This window comes from Gadus chalcogrammus, chromosome 14, assembly GCF_026213295.1.
Source record: "Gadus chalcogrammus isolate NIFS_2021 chromosome 14, NIFS_Gcha_1.0, whole genome shotgun sequence".
Lineage (NCBI taxonomy): Eukaryota > Metazoa > Chordata > Actinopteri > Gadiformes > Gadidae > Gadus > Gadus chalcogrammus.
Genome location: NC_079425.1, coordinates 1,221,994 through 1,243,732, shown reverse-complemented (window position 1 = coordinate 1,243,732; position 21,739 = coordinate 1,221,994). Strand labels below are relative to the sequence as shown.

Genomic DNA, 21,739 nt, shown 5'->3' with positions numbered 1-21,739 from the left:
TCGGCCCAAAGTCTAAATAAGATCGAGATAATGGACATCTGAGTAAGAAATGACACAGCTGAATATGAAATAATTCAGATTGTTCTTCAAAGTGCTTATTGAAAGAAATCTTTGTTTGCGTCCATGAAGACGTCTGCTTTGACTCACAAAGAGGAAGCCCCAGTACGAGGTAGAGTAGATCTGGAAGTGCACGTCGATGAAGAACATGGCCCCCACCTTCACCATCACGATGACCCCGATCACGATCTGAACCGCCTGCCAGAAGACAACAGCAGTAAACAATGTCACCACAACCACGTGCCACGACAACGTGTGTGTGTGTGTGTATCTGTGTGGGTCTGTGTGTATCTGTATGTCTGTGTGAGCCCTTACTCCCAGTAGCGTGGGCCGGCCCCTCTGAAATGTCCTGAGTTTGACAAGGGCCTCTTGTTCCTCCTCTTCGTCCTCCGTCGCCATCTTCACTCCGAAGCTCTCAAACTTCACCGATGACATAGTAAACGCTCCAGCTGTGTGACAAACAACTGGATGACATTTGTTTTAATTCAGTGATAATGCCGAAGACACTGGATTAACCATGTACCAATGGACGTTTCTAATGTTTCAACAGTCGGCAGCATTCACTTTGCATTATTATGTATTGTTATGATTATGTTATAACCCGGTGAGCTGCATAGATAGTAGTAATGTAGATGTGTTAAATAACCTCCAAACTGCACTCATACTATCTATCTTTCTCAAAGTGTCCACACATCCCCGTTGTTGTCATACGATTTTTGAATCTGAATTACCATAAGCACATTCCTGACCACACTGTCAACATTGTTTAGTGTTTCACAACGGTAAAAAAAATAATATACTAACCGTTTATCTCAAAGTAGCACTCGTCAAAACCTTTGTGAATAATAGCGTCCTTATCAACCATGGATGTTTAATAAAGATGTCTTAATGCTTGGCTTATGGTTCCCACGCCGGGGAGGGGGAGGAGCCGACAGGACACATCCAATCAGAGCAGCGCTTGGAGGAGGAGCCAAGGAGGTGTGGTCACGGTAGGAGTCATCAGAGCCACATGGGCGGGTTGGCCCGTGACCTCTGACCCTGGGCTGAAGGTCAGCAGAGGCGTCTGATCCAGAGGCTCCAGGTTTATATACAACAGATTATACTCTTTTCTGTTTCTCTTCTGTTGTTCTTGGCAGCGGAAATGAGGAAGGCCATGTTTCACGACTTAACAATATAAATGTTGTTAAATATATACAAATATATATATGCATTTCATTGGATTCAGTCGTGGGATATTCCGGACCCTGTTAGTAATCGTCCCACATACACCAGCAAACAAAACTAAAGAGAAATGTTTAGAATAAATTTGTTTATTCTATGATGACCATAAATAACCAGGCACTCTCATAGAACATCCATAGGCCATGAGTTACTTTAACATGTATGCATGCACAGACACACACACAATTAGTTTCACTTTGATCGTTTTGATGAAATGAAAAAATTGGCAGTTAAAAAAAAAAGACTGTCAAACATTGGACGACCAAAACTAAAGAGTAGGACGCAGAGCTCATCTCATCCGGCCAATCGTCAACTCAAACTCTTCTCTCTCTCTGAAAAAGAGGAAAAGATGAATTTACTTTACTTTTAATACAGATTGCGCAGGTCTCCAAAGGCCAGCCGATCTCAGGACTTACCTCTCACTAATGCATCTTCCGTTTAGATACTTCTCCTCAGCCTTAGTCAGTGAAATGTTATCGACGCCAGCGATGGCCGAGATGATGGCCTGAATGATGAAAGGATATTATAGCGCACACTCACACAATACGTACTGGGAGTGACAATAGGCAAGAGAGTGGACAGAGAAAGATTCCCATGATGGATTTATCATGGATCGGCATATCAATATGAGACGTAATAGTTCTGATCTAATTTTATCGAGTAAATAGCTGCAGTAGAAAAGTTGGCGCGGGTTTAAAGATGCTGCGAGTTTGGTGCCGGAGATGTGAAAAGGGAAACTAAAAGAGTATAAGATACATTTTTTGGCTTAACTGACAGATGATAACGCTGGACATTTTTTCACCTATTTATAGAAGCCTGCATCATTCGATTTTATTGTTCCTGTTTTTGAGTCTTCTTTATAATAGCCATTGTGATCATATCATGCAAAATAAACTGTTTTCCACTACTCTACTCAGAAATTGTACATAGGACTATAAAAGATGGATGACATTGCATTGTGTTAATGAGACAGCGAGATTCAGGTTCTCATTATGACAATACATGAGCAGGACAGGAAGCTAGCTAGGACAGCGGTGCATGGTGCGTTCAAGTCACATCGGGAATTATAAACTGCTCCAGAGACATGACCAAACGGTCTACGTTTTTTATCATAGGAATTAATGCAATCACATGGCTGATCCGTTTATTGATCTGTGAATGATACAGAATCCCCCCAGGCCTTCAGATGTGAGCAGACGAACCTCAGGCAGCAGCACGTCCAGCACGAAGCGCACGTCGTCCATGAACTTGACGTTGGCCAGGCAGGGGGCTTGGTCAGTGACGCGGTGGAACAGCTCCTTCAGGTACAGGTACACCTGGTCCAGCTGCCGGTCGTCCTCCAGGTAGGGCTTCACCTGCAGCCGCCGCCGCACCTCCAGGAACGAGCAGAGCCAGCGGGAGGCCTGCTGCCCGCGGACCACCGCCTGGACAGAAGGACCGACGTTCAGCCCACGCTTCACCAAGAGCCTCAAGCAGGTACAAGAAGTACATTAGACAGAAGAAGAGGAACAACAATACATCTCTGTCTGGACCGTAAGGATGTTCAGAGAACCAAGTGCCAAGCACTAACCATCACTAGCTTAACCCATTCCCCACACACAACACAGATAGCTAGGCTACGATGCTACGCCATGCTAAGTACTGTTTAAGTGTGATGACGTACAACATCGTGTTGGACTCCCGTTATGGATCTGAACGCTGAGTGTTCAACACACGCTCCGGCTAAATGAGAACACATCAGCTTGGTTATATTTCTGCTGTGTTCCCGTTATAATTCTGTTTGACTTAAAGAAATGTGCTGTAGGTACGATTGAATAGCAATTGTTCGATTCATTTGTTAGAAATGGCAAAGCCATTCGACAAGTGGTCAGCAAAATAAAATAATATGTGGTCGTTTTTGCACTTGGAAATAGTTAATCGCTTTTAGCCTACACTCAGATGTGAACTCATTCTTGCATGCAAATCTCTAGTCATAAAAATGTATAACATTCGTTGTATGCAAATGATCCGTGCGTAGCCCCGCCTTCTCCAGCGAACCAAGACAGCCGGCTTCGGGACGACGGGGATTTCACCTCCGCGGTTTTACAGGCAAGACAGGGAAATTTCCGGGCGTGCCAAGCCACGACCGAAAAGGCTCGGCAGTGTAAAGGCCTCATGAGACCCAGGACCTGGTCCAGGGCAGTCTCATGAGACCCAGGACCTGGACCTGGTCCGGCCTCATGAGACCCAGGACCCAGGACTCATGAGACTCAGATCCAGGACCTGGACCTGGTCCGGCCTCGTGAGACCAGGACCTGGTCCGGCCTCATGAGACCAGGACCTGGTCCGGCCTCATGAGACCAGGACCTGGTCCTGAGCAGTCTCATGAGGCCGGACCTGGTCCTGAGCAGTCTCATGAGACCAGGAACTGGTCCTGAGCAGTCTCATGAGACCAGGAACTGGTCCTGAGCAGTCTCATGAGACCAGGACCAGGACCTGGTCCGGCCTCATGAGACTGCTCAGGACCTGGTCCGGCCTCATGAGACCAGGACCTGGTCCGGCCTCATGAGACCAGGACCTGGTCCGGCCTCATGAGACCAGGACCTGGTCCGGCCTCATGAGACCAGGACCTGGTCCGGGGCAGCGTCTCCTCACCAGTAGGTGCCTGTCGGCGAGCCTCTGGGACACGATGAAGGCCACCAGCTTCTCGTTGGCGCGGTTGTGGGCGGCGACGGTGCGGTCGGGGAGGAGCCTCTTGGCGCCCGGCCCCTCCTCCTCTGGGGCCTCCGAGACGCTCTCCTCCCCCCCGCTGTGGGGCTCCCCCTCCTCCAGCTCTGGCTGGCTGGGCAGACCCAGCCTCTCCACGTGGTCCGTGGGGTACTTCCTCCTCACCGGGTAACCTTGGAGACGAGCAAACACGTGTGAGAAGAGGAACGGGAATGGATCCGAAGTTTGGAATTTGAAAATGTACTGCCAAGTAATCCCCCCGCCCCCGTGGATATGAAGTAAATCTGAGTTGAACATACTCATACAATGTGACGAGTATTCGATGAAGGAGCCGGTGAAGGAGCAGCAGGCTGCGGGAGGAAATGGAGAACTGCTTACAGAGCTGTCAATCAAATGCCAATCAACTGTCAAACATGAAACATTGCTCGTTTCAAATGGAGAGATATTACCACCTCAGCGACCAGCATTCAAATGTGCATTGCAGTCGGTTTAATCATCTTTAGGTGGAACATGCATGTACTTTCTGCTTACCAATACGGAGCACGTAGTCATTGATCATCTCAAAGGCCCAGTCGATGATGGCAGCGTAGTTGGCCTTGGCTGCACTCTACAACATAACCCAGAAGGTGTGTTAGTATTAACGCGTGGATCACAGAGACACACTCAAGAGTCGGGACGCTGATGTCGTTCTCACCACCAGCTGATTGGCGTCCTCGCAGTCTAAGGGTTTGAGGTTCCTCAAAGACACAGAGAACCTTTAACACAAGATAAGTGCCGCACATTAATACACACAATACGACGGTGCACGACCGTAGGTTTGCATTGCACAGTGCCCACCAGACTAGTATATTTATATCCGGACAGTTAGAATACCGTTTGCTTTGATGAGAACCAGCAGCCCAAAGCCGGCGCACACTGAGACGCACTACAGCGTGAACCCCTTTCATATGCTGTCACTGCCTGTAAACTAAGACTTAGCGAAGAGGGTCAGATCAGAGCTTGAGTCTACAGTAGGGCTGGGCGATATGGACCAAAAGTCATATCTCGATATCTTCAAGCAGAATGTCGATATAAGATAAATATCAATATTTGTTGACGCAATAACATAGTTGCCGTCGCCGCGCTCCAACTCGTCATTCTACATCGGTGGCGTCGCTGTGCTCTCATTTCAAATGAGTGTCGCGACAGCTTTAGATTTTGGGTCGCTGCACGCATTTTTGAGCAGGTTGTGCTGCTGCCAGTGATGGAAGAGGTTGGTCGCACTCTACCCTTTAGTTGCGACAGATTTGAAGCACTCTCTACAAAAACCTGATTCTGTCATTCGTCAGACACCTTGTACCCAAATAATTTCCTAATAATAGCTAAGGAGCCATTGGTCTTCTGCTTACATACAAGCTCCTCTGCGCCGCGTTTGCCGGCGGACTCCATGTTTCGCGCCGTAGGTGATTTAAAAAAGTGCCGTGAGTAGAAGGGGGGGCGGGGCCGTGTGTGAGCCGGAGGCGGAGCGGGAGAGAGACAAGGGGGGCGGGGCCGTGTGTGTGTGGGCCGGAGGCGGAGCGGGAGAGAGACAAGGGGGGCGGGGCCGTGTGTGTGTGAGGCGGAGCGGGAGAGAGACAAGGGGGGCGGGGCCGTGTGTGTGAGCCGGAGGCGGAGCAGGAGAGAGACAAGGGGGGCGGGGCCGTGTGTGTGTGAGCCGGAGGCGGAGCGGGAGAGAGACAAGGGGGGCGGGGCCGTGTGTGTGTGAGCCGGAGGCGGAGCGGGAGAGAGACAAGGGGGGCGGGGCCGTGTGTGTGTGAGCCGGAGGCGGAGCGGGAGAGAGACAAGGGGGGCGGGGCCGTGTGTGTGTGAGCGGGAGAGAGATAAGCAGAGTTACGAAATAGCAGGCGGCAGTCGCGGTTCGAAACTGCTGTTATTTGGATCAAATATTCTGTACTTTCAATGCAAATTAAACTATCAATGTTGACGATAGCGTCTCGTTCCATATATCGTTTGAAAAAAAATCGATATATTTAAAATATCGATATAACGCCCAGCCCTAGGCTACAGCTCTATGCCTTTAGCGGCTTGGGAATGGAACAGTAACAGGTGGAACCACGACACACAGCTACAGCACGCTCTAACCTGCTGAGCCGCATCCAATCAGAGCGTTGAATCACTCACCCCTTCCTCTTCGTGTCAATGGTCGGCTGATCGATCCAAAGGATGCTGGCCTTTTTCAATTTAGGTCTGACACTCTTCACCTGAATGACACATTAGAAGTGTTTAGCACACAGCTTACTTAATGTAATGTTACATACTAGGGTCGACTATGCTGGATATCAGCAGCACTCACCACAGCCGGCCAGAAGGGAAACAATCTGAACTTGCACCAGACGAAGGCGCCCTCCTTGATGCTCGCAGGCTCTGTGATGTGAAGAACAATCTGAATATACACGTCACCACTGAACTACAGGACTGATATTAATATCAAACAGTGGTGGGTAGAATACTGAGAATCTATACTCAAGTAAAAGCAAAATTACTTCCTCCAAAATCGACTTGAGTAAATGTAAATATTCCAATTTGAAAACCTACTTGAGCAAGAGTAAAAAAGTACTTTGTTATAAAGTTACTCAAATTACTTTACATTTTTGCATTGGAGTGCTTGGATCAGTGAAAAAGACATAACGTTTTTGAATGCGTGAGCGATTGAGGGAGAGAGAGAGATCCACTCTTAAAACATTTCTTCACAAGTTGCTTCATTGGGTGTATTGTTCATTAAACATACATAGGCCTGCAAAAATATGTACAACAAAAAAATGTAATTTAATTTAAAAAAAAAAAATTTACTCTAAGCTCTGTGCATGTGACAAATGGCAAGAGCTTTGTAGGAACACAACCAATTAAACACCAACGAGACTGGCTTGGTTAGCTGAATGGCCAATAAGAAATGTCTTGACGTGGTTGAGATCCAGCCTACGCATAGCATGCACGCACACTCAGAGCCAGACACAACAATGACGAACAAGTTCCTGAGTGGTCTGCAGAATATAGTGCCTCGTGCCCACTGCCTCCGTCCGTTGACTGATCCCCATTGACTTTGAATGGGGACGGACGCGCAATGCATTGTGGATCCGTGCGCTGAAGGCTCCGTCAAAACGTTGAACATTTTTCAACTTTTTCGGCAGTGACGGATCTGTCATCCAATCAGATCACGTATGCAAATCTAAGCCCTGTGACACTACTCGGGCTCTGACGACCCTGGAAACCTCCCCCATCCGTCAGCCACGCCTTCCCAGTCCTTTGACTGACGGGTGCAGTGGGCACGAGAAATATCATCCCACTGCAGACACAAATGGGCGTTCTTGTGTGGTGGGGGTTCCCGTTCACGCAGACTGGAACCCCCCCTTCTCAAACGAGGCGTCCCAACGTAACGGTCGACTCGACTCCTCGGCTGTGGAAGCGCAACAATGTTGCAACCTAGGAGGGGCGTCGGTAACGTGTACGCTTGCATTACAGTCAACGACGATAATGTCTTTATCAAAATACTCATTTTAATGAAGGCACGATGGAGTATGTAATTGAGTAAAGAGTAGAATTCTAAATCAAATATTTACTTGAGTAAGAGTAAAATTACAGACTTAAAAAAGGAACGGAAATGTACTCGTTATCCGAAAAATGTACTTTTTTACTCATTCGCATTACTTGTAACTCGTTACTGCCCACCACTGATATCAAGGGACGCTTTACGTTTGGAAAAGTGCATCGGGAAGCATGGCAGCTCTTCCTCCTCCTCTTCCTCCTCATCAAAGGGGAGGATCAGCTCCTCCTCGGGTAAACTGAACTCTATGGAGAGGTCTGAGGACAGCTGGGACTCATTTTGGCTCAGCTGGTCTGAAATCACATCGTTCACATTCACATTTAGGGCATTTAGCAGACACTCAATCGACTCCTCCATTGAACGTGTCCGGTGCACCAACAGCCTGTTACCGCGAGGAGACGATAAGAATGAGTGTGAATGCGTCCGAGGTCTCGGGTGTCTGACCTAGCGGGGAACTGGGTCTGCTGGAGGGCGGAGAGTTGCCGGGTTGAGTCCCGCAGCTGCCCTTTCTGGGCGTGGACGTCGTTTGGGACGCACAGCGCTTAGAGATCACCTGTTAGTGTCAGTCAGTACAGAACATTAATGCATCACAAAACATTCAATGCAGACACCTACATTCAGGGCGGTTAGCAGATCCATCCAAAGCGACTTACAATAAGTACATTGGTCCGAAGAAAGAAACAACAATGTATCTCTGTGGGTACAGTAAGGAGGTTCATAGAACCAAGTGCCAAGCACTAACCATCACTAGGTTAACCCATTCCCCGAACACAACAGAGACAGCTAGGGTAAGATGCTACACAAGTGCTGCGTTTAAGTGCCAGGACGCACAACACACAATAAGTACGTAAGAGGGGGGTGGGGTGAAAAGCAGCCAACATATTCGTATCCTGATTCCAGTGAGGGTGGGATGAACCACCCTTATTGGGTCGGGGAGGCAACATGAACAGATGTAAACGGGTGAGCCTTAACCTTGGCTGGGGGGGTGAAGGAGGAGCTGGCCTGGGGGGCCTTCGGTCTGAGGCGGCGGAGCGGCGACACCACGGAGGGGTCCAGCGAGGAGGCGGGGCTGCCGTGTCTCTGCGACCCCTCGGCCAGTCTTGTTTTCAGGGGGCTGTCTAACAGACCCTCAGGGACCGGTCGGGAGGCGTAAGGAGCGTCCCCCTCGGGGGCCGCCGGGGGCCCGGGGCCAGAGTCCAGGCTCTTTAGCTTCCGGGCGTACGGTTTCCTCCTCTTGGCGCCCGGTCGGGGGCGAGGAGGCTGCCCGCTCGCCGCCCCTCTCCCGGCGCTCCGGGGTCGCGGCGGCCGGTCGTTCCCCGCTCCGGGCTTCGGGGAGGCGGCCCCCTGGGTGGCCGAGCGCAGGCCACAGCGCGGGGGCCGTCTCAGGGTCATCCCGTGCGTGGGGAGGCTCGCGTCGGGAGCGCGGGGGGGAACAGGGGGGGGGTGGAGCTGGACCTCCTCCGAGTCTTTGGGCGCTTCAGGAGGTTCGCCGTGAGGAACGCCATCAGGACAGGAAGTAGACCGCTTCATCGTCCTCTTTAGGGGAAACATTCATCTTCAGAAGCTGAAGGGAGAGAAAGGGGATCTGTTGGTCAAACTCGGGATGATACACAACCTGGGGGGCATCAACCAAGCTGAAGGCAAAGCAGGGCTTATTGCGCTTAGCCTCGCTGCTTTAAGCTAGATTTGCGTTCCATCAACGTGAATCTCCACTAAGTAACCACGGCAATTTATCCAACCAAATGAACCTGGTCGGTACCAGGCTAACTGTCTGGCTTACATAAGCGGTGTTTCAGAGAAGTCCCGTCTGTCGGAAACAACCGTACCATCAGAAGGTTCCGCCAAGCCTAGTCCTCGCGATTTTGTCATCAATGTACATGAGGTACAAACAGCCTGCATTTTCACTAAGGGTCTAAGATGAAATGATTCAAATTAAATAACTAAATGAATCGCTATCTATTGCTAGCGTGGATATTTTCTAAACACATTTTTAGACAAAATTACGCATTCTATCAAAATTGGGAACCAGCAGTTGGGTGGGTGCCATGCCGTAATTCCGACGCCTCATTGTTCCAACGTCTCAAAGGTCCAAAATATTTCCCATTAGATCGACATGCCACTATGCCAACGGTTAATTGTTACGAAAACTGAACCCAATGTCCCGGTGGGCCGTTTGTCCGATAAGGGTTAGGGTTAAAACAAACAAGAGGCGCATTAGGCCGACGGTTCAATATGCCGAATAGGCCTACATATAAAGAGTTTTATACCTCTCTCCCTCACCAAAATACAACCTAGGCCTACAGATCACGTTCACGATGAATGAGAGAGAGAGAGAGAGAGAGAGAGAGAGAGAGAGAGAGAGAGAGAGAGAGAGAGAGAGAGAGAGAGAGAGAGAGAGAGAGAGAGAGAGAGAGAGAGAGAGAGAGAGAGAGAGAGAGAGAGAGAGAGAGAGAGAGAGAGAGAGAGAGAGAGAGAGAGAGAGAGAGAGAGAGAGAGAGAGAGAGAGAGAGAGAGAGAGAGAGAGAGAGAAAAAAAAATGACGAGAGAGAGAGAAAAATGACGAGAGAGAGAGCAAAATGACGAGAGAGAGAGCAAAATGATGAGAGCGAGAGAAAACTCTTTGGATGTAGGCCTATTCGGCATATTGAACCGTCAGACAGGGTGCGAACTACGGGGGGCCAGGAGGGTCTCAGCCCCCCTTAATGAGACATGAGCGCCCCTGAAAACAAGATTTGTGAAATTTTGGGTTGGGTCTCTAAAATATTGTCAAAATGCTGTTTTTTCCACATGCATTTGCATTTTGTTTTTGTATTGCATAATCATGGATCAGGTGTAAAATGTGGCTATTTTTTATGCATGATTTGCGCATGAGGGTGATTCATCATCTTCATAAAGATACCGGCCTGCATGCCATTACCACCTCACCATTGAAGCATGGGGGCGCTACGTCTTAAACGTCACTTAAAACCAGACATCAGAGGGGGGGGGGGGGGGGGGGGGACATGTAAACACGAAAAGTCGGACAAACGGCCCTTTGGACCAATGGGTTCCGCCTTCGTAACATTGAATCGTCGACATAGTGTCATGTCGATCGGATTTAAGGGCAGGCCCCGTTGGCCGAGTGCTCTAGCATCCGGCCTGCTGTACGGGCGACCCGAGTTCGCGTCCTGGGCACGATAGTTATTTTTGTAATTTCCATTATATCAGAGAAATTAGGCCTACCAATTGACTATTTATATAATAAATATGTCTTACAATATCCCTAGAACCCAAATATAACTTGAAAAAACCCATGGTGAAGTTAATGTTAAGCCTTTGTCACAATGACAAAGACACTGCTACATGGGAAATGGCCGCCACATAAATTCACTTCAGGTGAGTTCCTCGGCAGGCTGCCAAGACCACTTATAGGGTTCACTATAATCAATTTAGAATATTCAAAGAAATGGCGTGAAAAGTTTTGATTTCTCCAGTAATCCTTCCTAATTTACTAATAAGGTGGGGATTGAACCTCGGGTGCAAGTCCGACACGTTACCTCAAGACTATCTCCCTGATTATTACTAATCTATGGTCAATATTACATTTAAATATGTTACGCTTAATACTAGTTATTTATTCAAAAGGTCTGCAATTTTATTGCCAGGCGGCCTCCCTGTTTTTATTAATGGATACGGTGTTCCATTTTCGAGTTATTATATGCTTGTACTCCTCATAGACCTCCACAAGCAGCTTCTGTTCGCCGCTGGAAAATATCCCGCTCGGTCCTTTTCGGAAATTTGATCCATGATTAGACATTCACGGTTCTGGGCTGGTTACATATCTCGTGAGCGCGGGTAATCGATGATAACGTAAGCCTGGCTTGAACTAACCTTAGGGTGCACTCGCACTAGGCCATCTGGCCGTGGCCGTTGGCTGTTTTCACACCTAACCGTGCTCAAATGGCCCCATTGTTCTCTGGCCTGCACTCACACTAGGCCATCTGGCCGTGGCCGTTGGGCGTCGCAACTGTGGCCTGGCCACGGTAGGCTCTTGTACATACGTCATCACGTCGTAAGTAACACGTCATCACCAAGCGTCCGCTGCATGGACCATAATAAAGTCTGCCGCCAGTCAGAGTTCTAACAACAATGGACAACAACACACAGAACACAGTTCGCACTTTGCTGAGTCTGTTGCTTATTTGGATGGTTTACCGTTTAATGGGAAAGAAGGCTCGTCGCCTTTATTATGTCCGTGGTCGGCGCATGGACTATACGTCATCCAGCTCAGGTTGTGTAGCCGTGCATGTGCGCGTGTCGGCTCATTAGCATCTGTACCGTAGCGGCCCGTGCCGTAGCAGCACATCTCTCCCAAGTGGCCAAATTGGCCCGGCCTGGCAAGACTGGCCACACTCACACTGGCAGATTTGAGCACGGTTAGGTGCTAAAACGGCCACGGCGACGGCCAGATGGCCTATTGCGAGTGCACCCAGGTGAGTAAGTAAGGCACGGCTGAACTGGGTTGATGGAACGGCTTTAGCCTCAAGTGGAAGTTGGCGTTAGTTCTAACCGGGCTTAATCAACTAAGCGCCACTTTCGTTAGCAACTTTGATGCAATATACCCCTCTGGTCGATACAAGAGACCGCATGTTACACAACGCTACATTGTAGTTTCACACACGCAGCAAAAAACCTTAGTGAAAACGAAACTCATTAAGATTTATCCATAATGTTTAATAGACATATGTATACAGATTAAAGCATAAAAAGATACAAATCATGGCGATCTGGCATCAGAACGCATATGTAGCCTAAATAAAGCCACTAGCATATTATTGTACGATTTCGTTAGCACTTAAAGCTCACATGCAGTGCAATGGATTTACCTCTCAGCAGTATTATACAGAAACCAGTAGACTTTAAATGCAATTGCTTAAGAAGAACGATCCACATCCTGTAGATCCATATCACAACAACTCAAACCATCGGGTCGCGGAAGGACTTCTCCGCTCCTCATCCCTTACCTTTCCTCATCCTTCTGCTGCAGAAGTCTTCTTCATAACCCAGAGTCCTGATATAAAGCACGATGAGACGTGTTTCTGCTCACCTGTACAGCAGCCCACTGGGTCCTCTTAGACCCGTACAGCAGCCCAGTGTGTCCTGTCAGTGTGCGCGGAAGAGTACATTAACTGGTGCGCTCTTTAATGCGTACTGCGCATGCTCCGTGGGTTCTGCTGAACGCGCCGGACATCGACCCCGCGGCGAAAGCGGGCAGGAACCAGAACGGAGAACGACGATCCGATCGGTATGGCGAGTGGACAGTGCCAAACATAAAGATAACCAGGAAAAGGGGAAGGAACAGTCTAACCATTAGAATGGGGAGCATCCAGGACGACGGCGCTTGTTGATGACACCAGGGTCAGATGCGGGTCCCACCCATGGTCCCACCCACAGGGGACGGGGACATATATATTGATGTCATCCTGGCTGACGCACACGTTTGCTGGATGAACTCCGTCAGTTTAGTTGAAACTTGATCCACTACTTCGTTGTGTTGTTTGTTTTCGGGCTGGTTTGCAGAAGAGGCTAATGTAACTAACAATAAACAACGACTAGCCAATTTCATGCCACAATCACAAAGACGAACAGGAACGCTATGAATGCTCCGAGACCAGAAGTGACGTCAAACGTGCAACTCGGAAGGATGGCGTCCGAGGAGTCAGGAACACTAAGCTCCACCCCTCTGGCTGTGAGCACCGCCCATCCAGCTGTGAGCCAAGCCCAACCGGCTGTGAGCCCCGCCCTGGCGCGCAGAGGGTGGTGCCGCCATCTAGTGGCCGTTCGGATCCACTGCAGCAGTACTTCCGGACTGGTGGCCCCCCTCCGCTCCGAGCTCAGATCGCTGCCTGGACTCACATGTGAACGTCCGTCCGTCCGGCCGACCTGGGAATGAAATACATCTGAGCGAGCGAAGTTAACATCATCACCTTCAGCAGGACACCTTAAGGTGAGTGGTTAAGATAGTATAGGTAAAATGAGTTAAGGTTTACTTGCGGTCGCGACTCGCGGTGGTCCGGTGCGCTGCGGTTTATTGACGTCACCACGGGCTTTGTGTCTCTGTACTTTAATTCTCCTCCTGCCTCATCTAACTTCGTGAAAACTACTTCCCACTGAACGTTAAGAGTCGAGTTGTCCTCCGATCCGAATCAGGGTTTTCGTTGCATCGGTTTCTTGAACCGAATCAGAGGTCATGCCATGGACGCTGGAAGTGGGGGGGCTGGGGGGGCTGCAGCCCCCCCTGGTGGCGAGAGGCTGAATGTGAAATGCAAAAAAAACCGTGGAAATAAATAAATACATAAATATATCAGACTATTATTATACTATTGTCATTTTACTTGTGACTATAAATGTCACAAGCATGATTTGATTCACAAAAGGCGCACACCTGCTCGTATAGACGGAATGAAACCATCACTGAAGTGATGGTTTCAAACACCCCCCCCCCCCCCCCCCGTCATCGGAACGTCTCTCAGCCCCCCCAACTGTGAATTACTTCCAGCGTCCCTTCATGCTCAGCATCACCGGAGAATCCCCCGTTAGAGGAGGGGGGCTGGCCTGGACGTTACTTTAACTCACCCAACCCCTGTGGCTCTGTGTGGGGTTCTCGTGAAGGGTTCTGATGTGTGGTCCTGTTCTCCTATGGTTCTCCTGTGGGGTCTCCTGCGGGGTTTCCTGGTCCTATGGTTCGTATGGATTGGTTTCTGAGTTGTGTAAGCCCTTCTTCCACATTGTTGATCCATTACGCATATTGCTAATTATTAAGTCGCATCAAATGTCCAAGCCAGTGAATTTAGTTATGGGGGGTCTAAATGTGCTTATATCTCAGGGTAACTTAGTGTTTATACCGCCTTTACTGACTGTTTATATCTCAGGGTAACTTAGTATTTTATTTACTGACTGCTTATACCTCAGGGTATCTCAGTGTTTAAGACTGAGAGTAACATAGTGTTTATACCGCCTTTACTAACTGTTTATACCTCAGGGTATCTCAGTGTTTAAGACTGAGAGTAACATAGTGTTTATACCGCCTTTACTAACTGTTCATACCTCAGGGTATCTCAGTGTTAGACTGAGAGTAACTTAGTGTTGTTATACCTCCTTCACTAGTGTTAATAACTCAGGGTAACTTAGTGTTTAAGACAGAGTAGATACGTGTTTATACCTCAGGGTAACTGTGTTTAACTTAGTGTTTAAATCTAAGGGTACTTAGTGATTAACTCTGTGTTTATACCTTAAGGGGTAACTCAGTGTTGACATCTTAGGGGTAACTCTGTGTTGATAGCTTAGTGATTAACTCTGTGTTTATACCTTAAGGGGTAACTCAGTGTTGATGTCTTAGGGGTAACTCTGTGTTTATACCTTAAGGGGTAACTCAGTGTTGATGTCTTAGGGGTAACTCTGTGTTTATACCTTAAGGGGTAACTCTGTGTTTATACCTTAAGGGGTAACTCTGTGTTTATACCTAAAGGGGTAACTCTGTGTTTATACCTTAAGGGGTAACTCAGTGTTGATGTGTTAGGGGTAACTCAGTGTTGATATCTTAGGGGTAACTCAGTGTTTACTGAGTAGCTCTCTCCTCCCAGCTGTTTGTTTTGTAGCCAGAGGGGTTAACGACTGAGTGTCAATTAAGCGTTGTTTGAGTTTCATTGACAGGGGCCCGCTATAGGGCCCCCAACATATGGTCAACCCACCCCCGACAGACGGGCCAGCGGAGGGGCAGACAGACAGACAGACAGACACAGACAGACAGGCAGACAGACAGGCAGACAGGCAGACAGACAGACAGACAGACAGACAGACAGACAGACAGACAGACAGGCAGACAGGCAGGCACACACTAACCAGCCGGTAGACGAGGTGCTGGGTTAGACCAGCAGAGCTCGGAGCCAGGCAGGTCTGGACTCGACTGGGAAGTAAGACAAGAAAATTGTGGGTTAGAAATCACCACGGTGATCTCGTGAGTGAAGTAAGCCGGTGTCAAATTACAGGTGGTTACCTGATTTAAACGTGAGATATACATTCTTTCTTGAAATATGTCTTGATTTAATTCCATTTTAAATGTTTTGACGTAGCTACTAAGAGTGGAGCCGATTTAGTTGAAGGTTTGGGTTATGTACCAACATTAAAGGATTATGTTCCCCCTAAGTTCCTGTTCAGTGTGTCATTCATTTCACCTACAAACATGTAAAAGCCTGGTGCTTTGACTCACAGGGACTCTACTCTTTCTAACTCTTCTACGGTGGGCAGTCTTTTCCTGTAGCCAACAATGAAACTGAAAAACCATATGACCGAACATTTAGTTTTACATTCTGAGTCGCCTGTCTGTCGATAAACTCTAACCTTGTGTGTTATCATCATCCTACTATAAAAGCATTCACACAAATTGACAGAGCTGCTCTGTTTCGGCGTTGAGAATCAGAATCCTTTCTAGGGATGGATTCAGGTTTCTTACCTCGTGATCAATGCACACCAAAGACACGTTGTTGTAATACTTCTGGACAACAATGGACATGTTGTCCAGCATCACCAAGACAGGGAGGCTGTGAGCCTTCATGTTGACAACACTAAGAGTTACGACAGCATGTCGTGGCTGGTAACCCGAAAGTCGCTAGTTCCGGTTACCAGCCGCGACATGCTGTTGTAACTCTTGAGTAAGAGTTACGACAGCATGTCGTGGCTGGTAACCAGAAAGGTTTGTGACCCTCGGAGGGGCTGGGGATGGACATGTTCTCCGGGGATGGTCCAGTCCCCCCTTCACTGTAAAGCGTCTTTGAGTGTCTAGAAAAGCACTATATGAATTCAATCCATTATTATTATTATTATTATTGAGGTGTCCCTGAGCAAGGCACCTCACCCCGACTGCTCCCGACGAGCTGGCTGTCGCCCTGCATGGCTGACTCCGCCGTCAGTGTGTGAAAGTGTGCATGAACGGGTGAATGAAGGGGTGCATGAATGGGTGAATGAATGAACAAATGCCCTATATAAATGCAGTCCACTTACCTAATCCTTAGGTCATATTGACCTACTTTTTAGGTCAATATAAGAACTTACCTTGATTTATATCCAGTCCTAACCCTTTGTAAACCTCTTTGTTCAACAGAATGGGAGCCAACGAAGAGAAAGGCGGGACTTGTGGGACCATCTTCCTGAAGTATCTGCTGTTCACGTTCAACTTCCTGTTCTGGGTGAGTGGTTTAGAGACCACGTTCTGGTGCCGTTCTTTAACTTCCTGTTCTGGGTGAGTGGTTTAGAGACCACGTTCTGGTGCCGTTCTTTAACTTCCTGTTCTGGGTGAGTGGTTTAGAGACCACGTTCTGGTGTCGTTCTTTAACCTGGTCTGGGTGAGTGGTTTAGAGACCACGTTCTGGTGCCGTTCTTTAACCTGGTCTGGGTGAGTGGTTTAGAGACCACGTTCTGGTGCCGTTCTTTAGCCTCCTGGTCTGGGTGAGTGGTTTAGAGACCACGTTCTGGTGCCGTTCTTTAACCTCCTGGTCTGGGTGAGTGGTTTAGAGACCACGTTCTGGTGTCGTTCTTTAACCTCCTGGTCTGGGTGAGTGGTTTAGAGACCACGTTCTGGTGCCGTTCTTTAACCTCCTGGTCTGGGTGAGTGGTTTAGAGACCACGTTCTGGTGCCGTTCTTTAGCCTCCTGGTCTGGGTGAGTGGTTTAGAGGCCACGTTCTGGTGTCGTTCTTTAGCCTCCTGGTCTGGGTGAGTGGGTTCAGAGACCACGTTCTGGTGCCGTTCTTTAGCCTCCTGGTCTGGGTGAGTGGGTTTAGATAGAGACCGTTCAGACGTATGGCCGTTACTGGGGATTTTCTACGACGTTTGAACTAAGGTTCCCCACAATGGGCTGCTGCCCATTGACCAATCAGCTGTCAGAGTGAACCCACAGCATGGAGGAGAAGGGATTGTGGCCGTTTGCCGACTCCCGGAGCTCTTTATCTGTGTAAAATATTACATAGATATTATATAATAATAATAATAATAATAATAATAACATAATGTAGGTATTTAGATAATATAATATCTAATATCAATGCCAAAAGCTATGTGCGCCTCAGATGATATTATGAATCATAAAGAATGCGTCTGACGTCTCTGGTACTTCCACAGCAAGTAAAGACTTGTGGGGCTTATCTCGGCCAGGGTTGAGAAGAGTTGGGGGAAAGGAACTTTGGCTTTGACTCTCTTGAGTCCAGATTTAACGGCCACATGGAGGAGAAAGGGATTGCACTCCGGGAGCTGAGCTAGCTGCCGGACTGCCGCTGAGCCCCCCCCTCGGAGCTGGCGGACCTGCCAGTCCGACAGCTCCGGAGGAGGAGCTCGGCCGGGCCGTCACATCTCCACCAAGCGCTGGTCCACAAAGTCGTCTCTCTGCTCTGATTGGAGGGGGTTGGGGGGGTGGCTGATAATATTCAAATGTGCCTGCTTCCTACGAGTAGGCTCCGAAACTGACTCGCACGTTTGGTATATATAGTCGGGGTACTTTCAAAAAAGCATATCTCACTCAAAAAATCATGTCCAGACATATTTGCGTGTTGGAGCATCAGAGACCCGAAGCAACACCCCAAATCCCAGGAACAGTGTTGTATTTATAATATGAGCCCTTTAAGAATAGTACTTAGAGTTAGCCTAGTGATTGTTAGTGCTTGGCACTTTGTTCTATGAACATCCTTACTGTACCGACAGCGATATTTTGTGGTTTATCTTTCTTCTGAGAAATGTACTTATTCTGAATCATTTTGGGTAAAAACGTCTACTAAATGCCCCGAATATAAACCTGAATGTAACCGTATTCACTCAGCCAAAGGAGTGTAAAACAGTCTGTAAAGCAGTCTGCAAAGCAGTGTAAAGCAGTCTGTAAAGCAGTCTGTAAAGCAGTCTGTAAAGCAGTGTAAAGCGGTGGTCCTGCTGAACCCTGTCTGTAAAGCAGTCTGTAAAGCAGTCTGTAAAGCAGTCTGCAAAGCAGTGTAAAGCAGTCTGCAAAGCAGTGTAAAGCAGTCTGTAAAGCAGTCTTTAAAGCAGTGTAAAGCAGTCTGTAAAGCAGTGTAAAGCGGTAGTCCTGCTGAACCCTGTCTGTAAAGCAGTCTGTAAAGCAGTCTGTAAAGCAGTCTGTAAAGCAGTGTAAAGCGGTGGTCCTGCTGAACCCTGTCTGTAAAGCAGTCTGTAAAGCAGTCTGCAAAGCAGTGTAAAGCAGTTTGCAAAGCAGTCTGTAAAGCAGTCTGTAAAGCAGTCTGTAAAGCAGTCTGTAAAGCAGTGTAAAGCAGTCTGTAAAGCGGTAGTCCTGCTGAACCCTGTCTGTAAAGCAGTCTGTAAAGCAGTCTGTAAAGCAGTCTGTAAAGCAGTCTGTAAAGCAGTCTGTAAAGCAGTCTGTAAAGCAGTCTGTAAAGCAGTGTAAAGCAGTCTGTAAAGCGGTAGTCCTGCTGAACCCTGTCTGTAAAGCAGTCTGTAAAGCAGTCTGTAAAGCAGTCTGTAAAGCAGTGTAAAGCGGTGGTCCTGCTGAACCCTGTCTGTAGAGCAGTCTGTCAAGCAGTCTGTAAAGCGGTGGTCCTGCTGAACCCTGTCTGTAAAGCAGTCTGTAAAGCAGTCTGTAAAGCAGTCTGTAAAGCAGTCTGTAAAGCGGTGGTCCTGCTGACCCCGGTGAGTGACGGAGCTCTCTGTCCCCCAGCTGGCGGGGGGCGTGGTGATGGGCGTGGGCGTCTGGACGCTGGTGGAGAAGAGCGAGTACATCAGCCTGCTGCCCTCCAAGACCTACGCCGCCTCCGCCTACGTCCTGGTGCTGGCCGGCGCCATCGTCATGGTGACGGGCGTGCTTGGATGCTGCGCCACCTTCAAGGAGCAGCGGAGGCTGCTGCGAGTGGTGAGGGAGGCCCTCTATACACACACGCACGCACACACACATCTATATACATGCTGTCCATACATACGCGTGTCTGTTTGTGTTTCTAAACCCATTTATTAATATACTTCAAATAAATGGTTAACTGTAGGATCTTTGCCTAAAATGCTCAACACCCCGTGGTCCAACTTAAGTGCACATCGGGCCAGTGAACAGTGCTGGCCGGTGTTATCTTGATGTTAGACATCACAGCAGCACGGAGCCAACCAGAGCACAAACGTCCCTTCAGCAGGAACTCCGCGCGCTGAATCCTTCTGTCTGGAGCAGTGCTACTCACTATTTATTTCAGGAGAGCCGCACTGACAGGGCAGAGTCAACAGGAGAGCCATTTGACCGCAAAGCATCAAAACCTATAAATCCAGTCGTATGCCTGCTGCTTATTGATACGTCATCCCTTAAGCAGTGTTTCCCCCAGAACCAGTCCTTAGGGGGTCCGGGGGCGTGCTCCCCCGGGAGAAGAGTTGGTACCTGTTAACCTAGAATGCATCAATCTGGTGCACTTTGAGAGGAACATTAAGACTTGTGTGACTGTGTACTATTTTATGGAATAATGTGGAGACACTGGGTCACATAACATGGAAGCTATTGAAGAATAAGTTATTACTTTTTATTAAATTATTCTTAAATAATTAATGAATTAAATATTATCAATCAAAACGAGTGTGTTCATAGAATACCCCCCTTCAACACATTTGTTTTTACTATTCAGTGTAAAATGCATTAATCTGGTGCACTTTGAGAGGAGAATTAAGAGGCTTAATTCAACAATTTTTACTGCCATGCGAGCCACAAATAGAGGCTGGGCGAGATGAGTAACGCTGGTCTGGAGCGTCTCCGGCTGAGGTCCGCCTCCAGCCAACAGCCCCGCCTCCTCCTCCTCCCGGCTCCTCCTCCAGGAGGAGTGTCCAGCCAACAGCGCCGCCTCCTCCTCCCGGCTCCTCCTCCAGGAGGAGTGTTCAGCCAACAGCGCCGCCTCCTCCTCCCGGCTCCTCCACCAGGAGGAGTGTCCAGCCAACAGCGCCGCCTCCTCCTCCCGGCTCCTCCTCTTCCTCCCTCCTCCTCCTCCTCCTTCTCCTCCTCCTCCTCCTCCTCCCGGCTCCTCCTCCAGGAGGAGTGTTCAGCCAACAGCGCCTCCTCCTCCCGGCTCCTCCTCTTCCTCCCTGCTCCTCCTCCTCCTCCTCCTCCTCCTCCTCCTCCTCCTCCTCCTCCTCCTGTCTGAGGGTGTGTCTGGGTGGATCTTCATTGGGAACCAGCCCATACATGAGCCAAACACAAGCCACGCATACAGTGCATGAATGCAGTGAAGAAACAATTAGTTCAATAATCAGTTTATTGATCAATTGTAATGATGAATTAAATTTTGATCGTTGATTTATTAATTGAATTTAGTAAAAAATCCAACGACAACTTGCTGATTTATAGCTTCAATCTTTTCAGGTCTTTATAAAATCATGTCAGACAAGGCAAGCCCCTACAATGTCCCTTTTGGGCTGTGATACATAATAAATTATGAGGACTAATTATTAGACTTGTAGACAAGAGGTTTCCGGGTAACTCTAAATCTCTCCGTTCAGTCAGAGCCCTAAACGTTTTTCTACAAAGTCAGTTGACCACAGTTGACCGCAGCCGATGTACCTCCGGTTTCCCTTCATCAATGAAGTAGCAGTTGAGATCATTTGACATGGCCTTCATATACTCACTTAAGTGCTAACAATGTAGATTGGCCTGAAACTAGACTTTTCTTTATTTGATCGAAGAATATTCAGAGGTGGCCTCCCATCTTTGGAGGGCTGTTGAACTGAAGAGCTGATTCTTCGTACGTTGAAGCTGTGGGATTTCCGATTTTCACCTGTAAAGCGTGAGTAAGGCTGTTTCTACACGGTGTGCTGCGCTGGTGAGTAGGAATGACCCAGTGATCTAGTCACTGGGCGTGGTGAGTAGGAGAGTGACCCAGTCATGGTGTGGGCCTGCTTCCTGAAACAAGCCGATGGGGAATGAGTTCCCATTTGTGGACCAAGCCCACCTGAAGGGCTTGAGCGGCCATCGTGTTATGAGCCTCTCTGTAGAGCATGTACCGGCCTTCTGCAGCACTCGATGTTTACATCGCTGTGCTGCTCACGAAATTGTGTTTTATTCTCTCTCTCTCTCTCTCTCTCTCTCTCTCTCTCTCTCTCTCTCTCTCTCTCTCTCTCCTCTCTCTCTCTCTCTCTCTCTCTCCTCTCTCTCCTCTCTCTCT

The 21,739-nt window shown here is 48.5% G+C and overlaps 2 protein-coding genes across 4 annotated transcripts; one reads left to right on the top strand and one right to left on the bottom strand.

Annotated features, from left to right (window-relative positions):
* Positions 1-400: 400 nt before the first annotated feature.
* Positions 401-13,238, bottom strand: LOC130403763 (PWWP domain-containing DNA repair factor 3A-like). 2 transcript variants are annotated; one of them, XM_056608227.1, is made up of 14 exons: positions 12,568-13,238; positions 8,537-9,128; positions 8,009-8,117; positions 7,714-7,857; positions 6,317-6,387; positions 6,145-6,224; positions 4,679-4,739; positions 4,516-4,591; positions 4,284-4,334; positions 3,913-4,157; positions 2,481-2,702; positions 1,695-1,783; positions 862-1,610; positions 401-521 (listed from the first exon to the last, which is right to left on the bottom strand). In XM_056608227.1, exons 2-13 carry the CDS (start codon positions 9,113-9,115, stop codon positions 1,568-1,570), a joined length of 1,770 nt encoding a protein of 589 aa, XP_056464202.1. In that variant the 5' UTR covers positions 9,116-9,128; positions 12,568-13,238; the 3' UTR covers positions 401-521; positions 862-1,567. The 2 variants fall into 2 exon arrangements, with proteins under 2 accessions (XP_056464202.1, XP_056464201.1); XM_056608226.1 differs by having other exon boundaries at positions 12,651-13,238.
* Positions 12,773-21,607, top strand: LOC130403770 (CD151 antigen-like). Of its 2 annotated transcripts, XM_056608240.1 has the most exons (4): positions 12,775-13,550; positions 16,704-16,788; positions 19,273-19,464; positions 21,261-21,607. In XM_056608240.1, exons 2-4 carry the CDS (start codon positions 16,705-16,707, stop codon positions 21,303-21,305), a joined length of 321 nt encoding a protein of 106 aa, XP_056464215.1. In that variant the 5' UTR covers positions 12,775-13,550; position 16,704; the 3' UTR covers positions 21,306-21,607. The 2 variants fall into 2 exon arrangements, with proteins under 2 accessions (XP_056464214.1, XP_056464215.1); XM_056608239.1 differs by lacking the exon at positions 21,261-21,607 and having other exon boundaries at positions 12,773-13,550; positions 19,273-20,179.
* Positions 21,608-21,739: the final 132 nt, after the last annotated feature.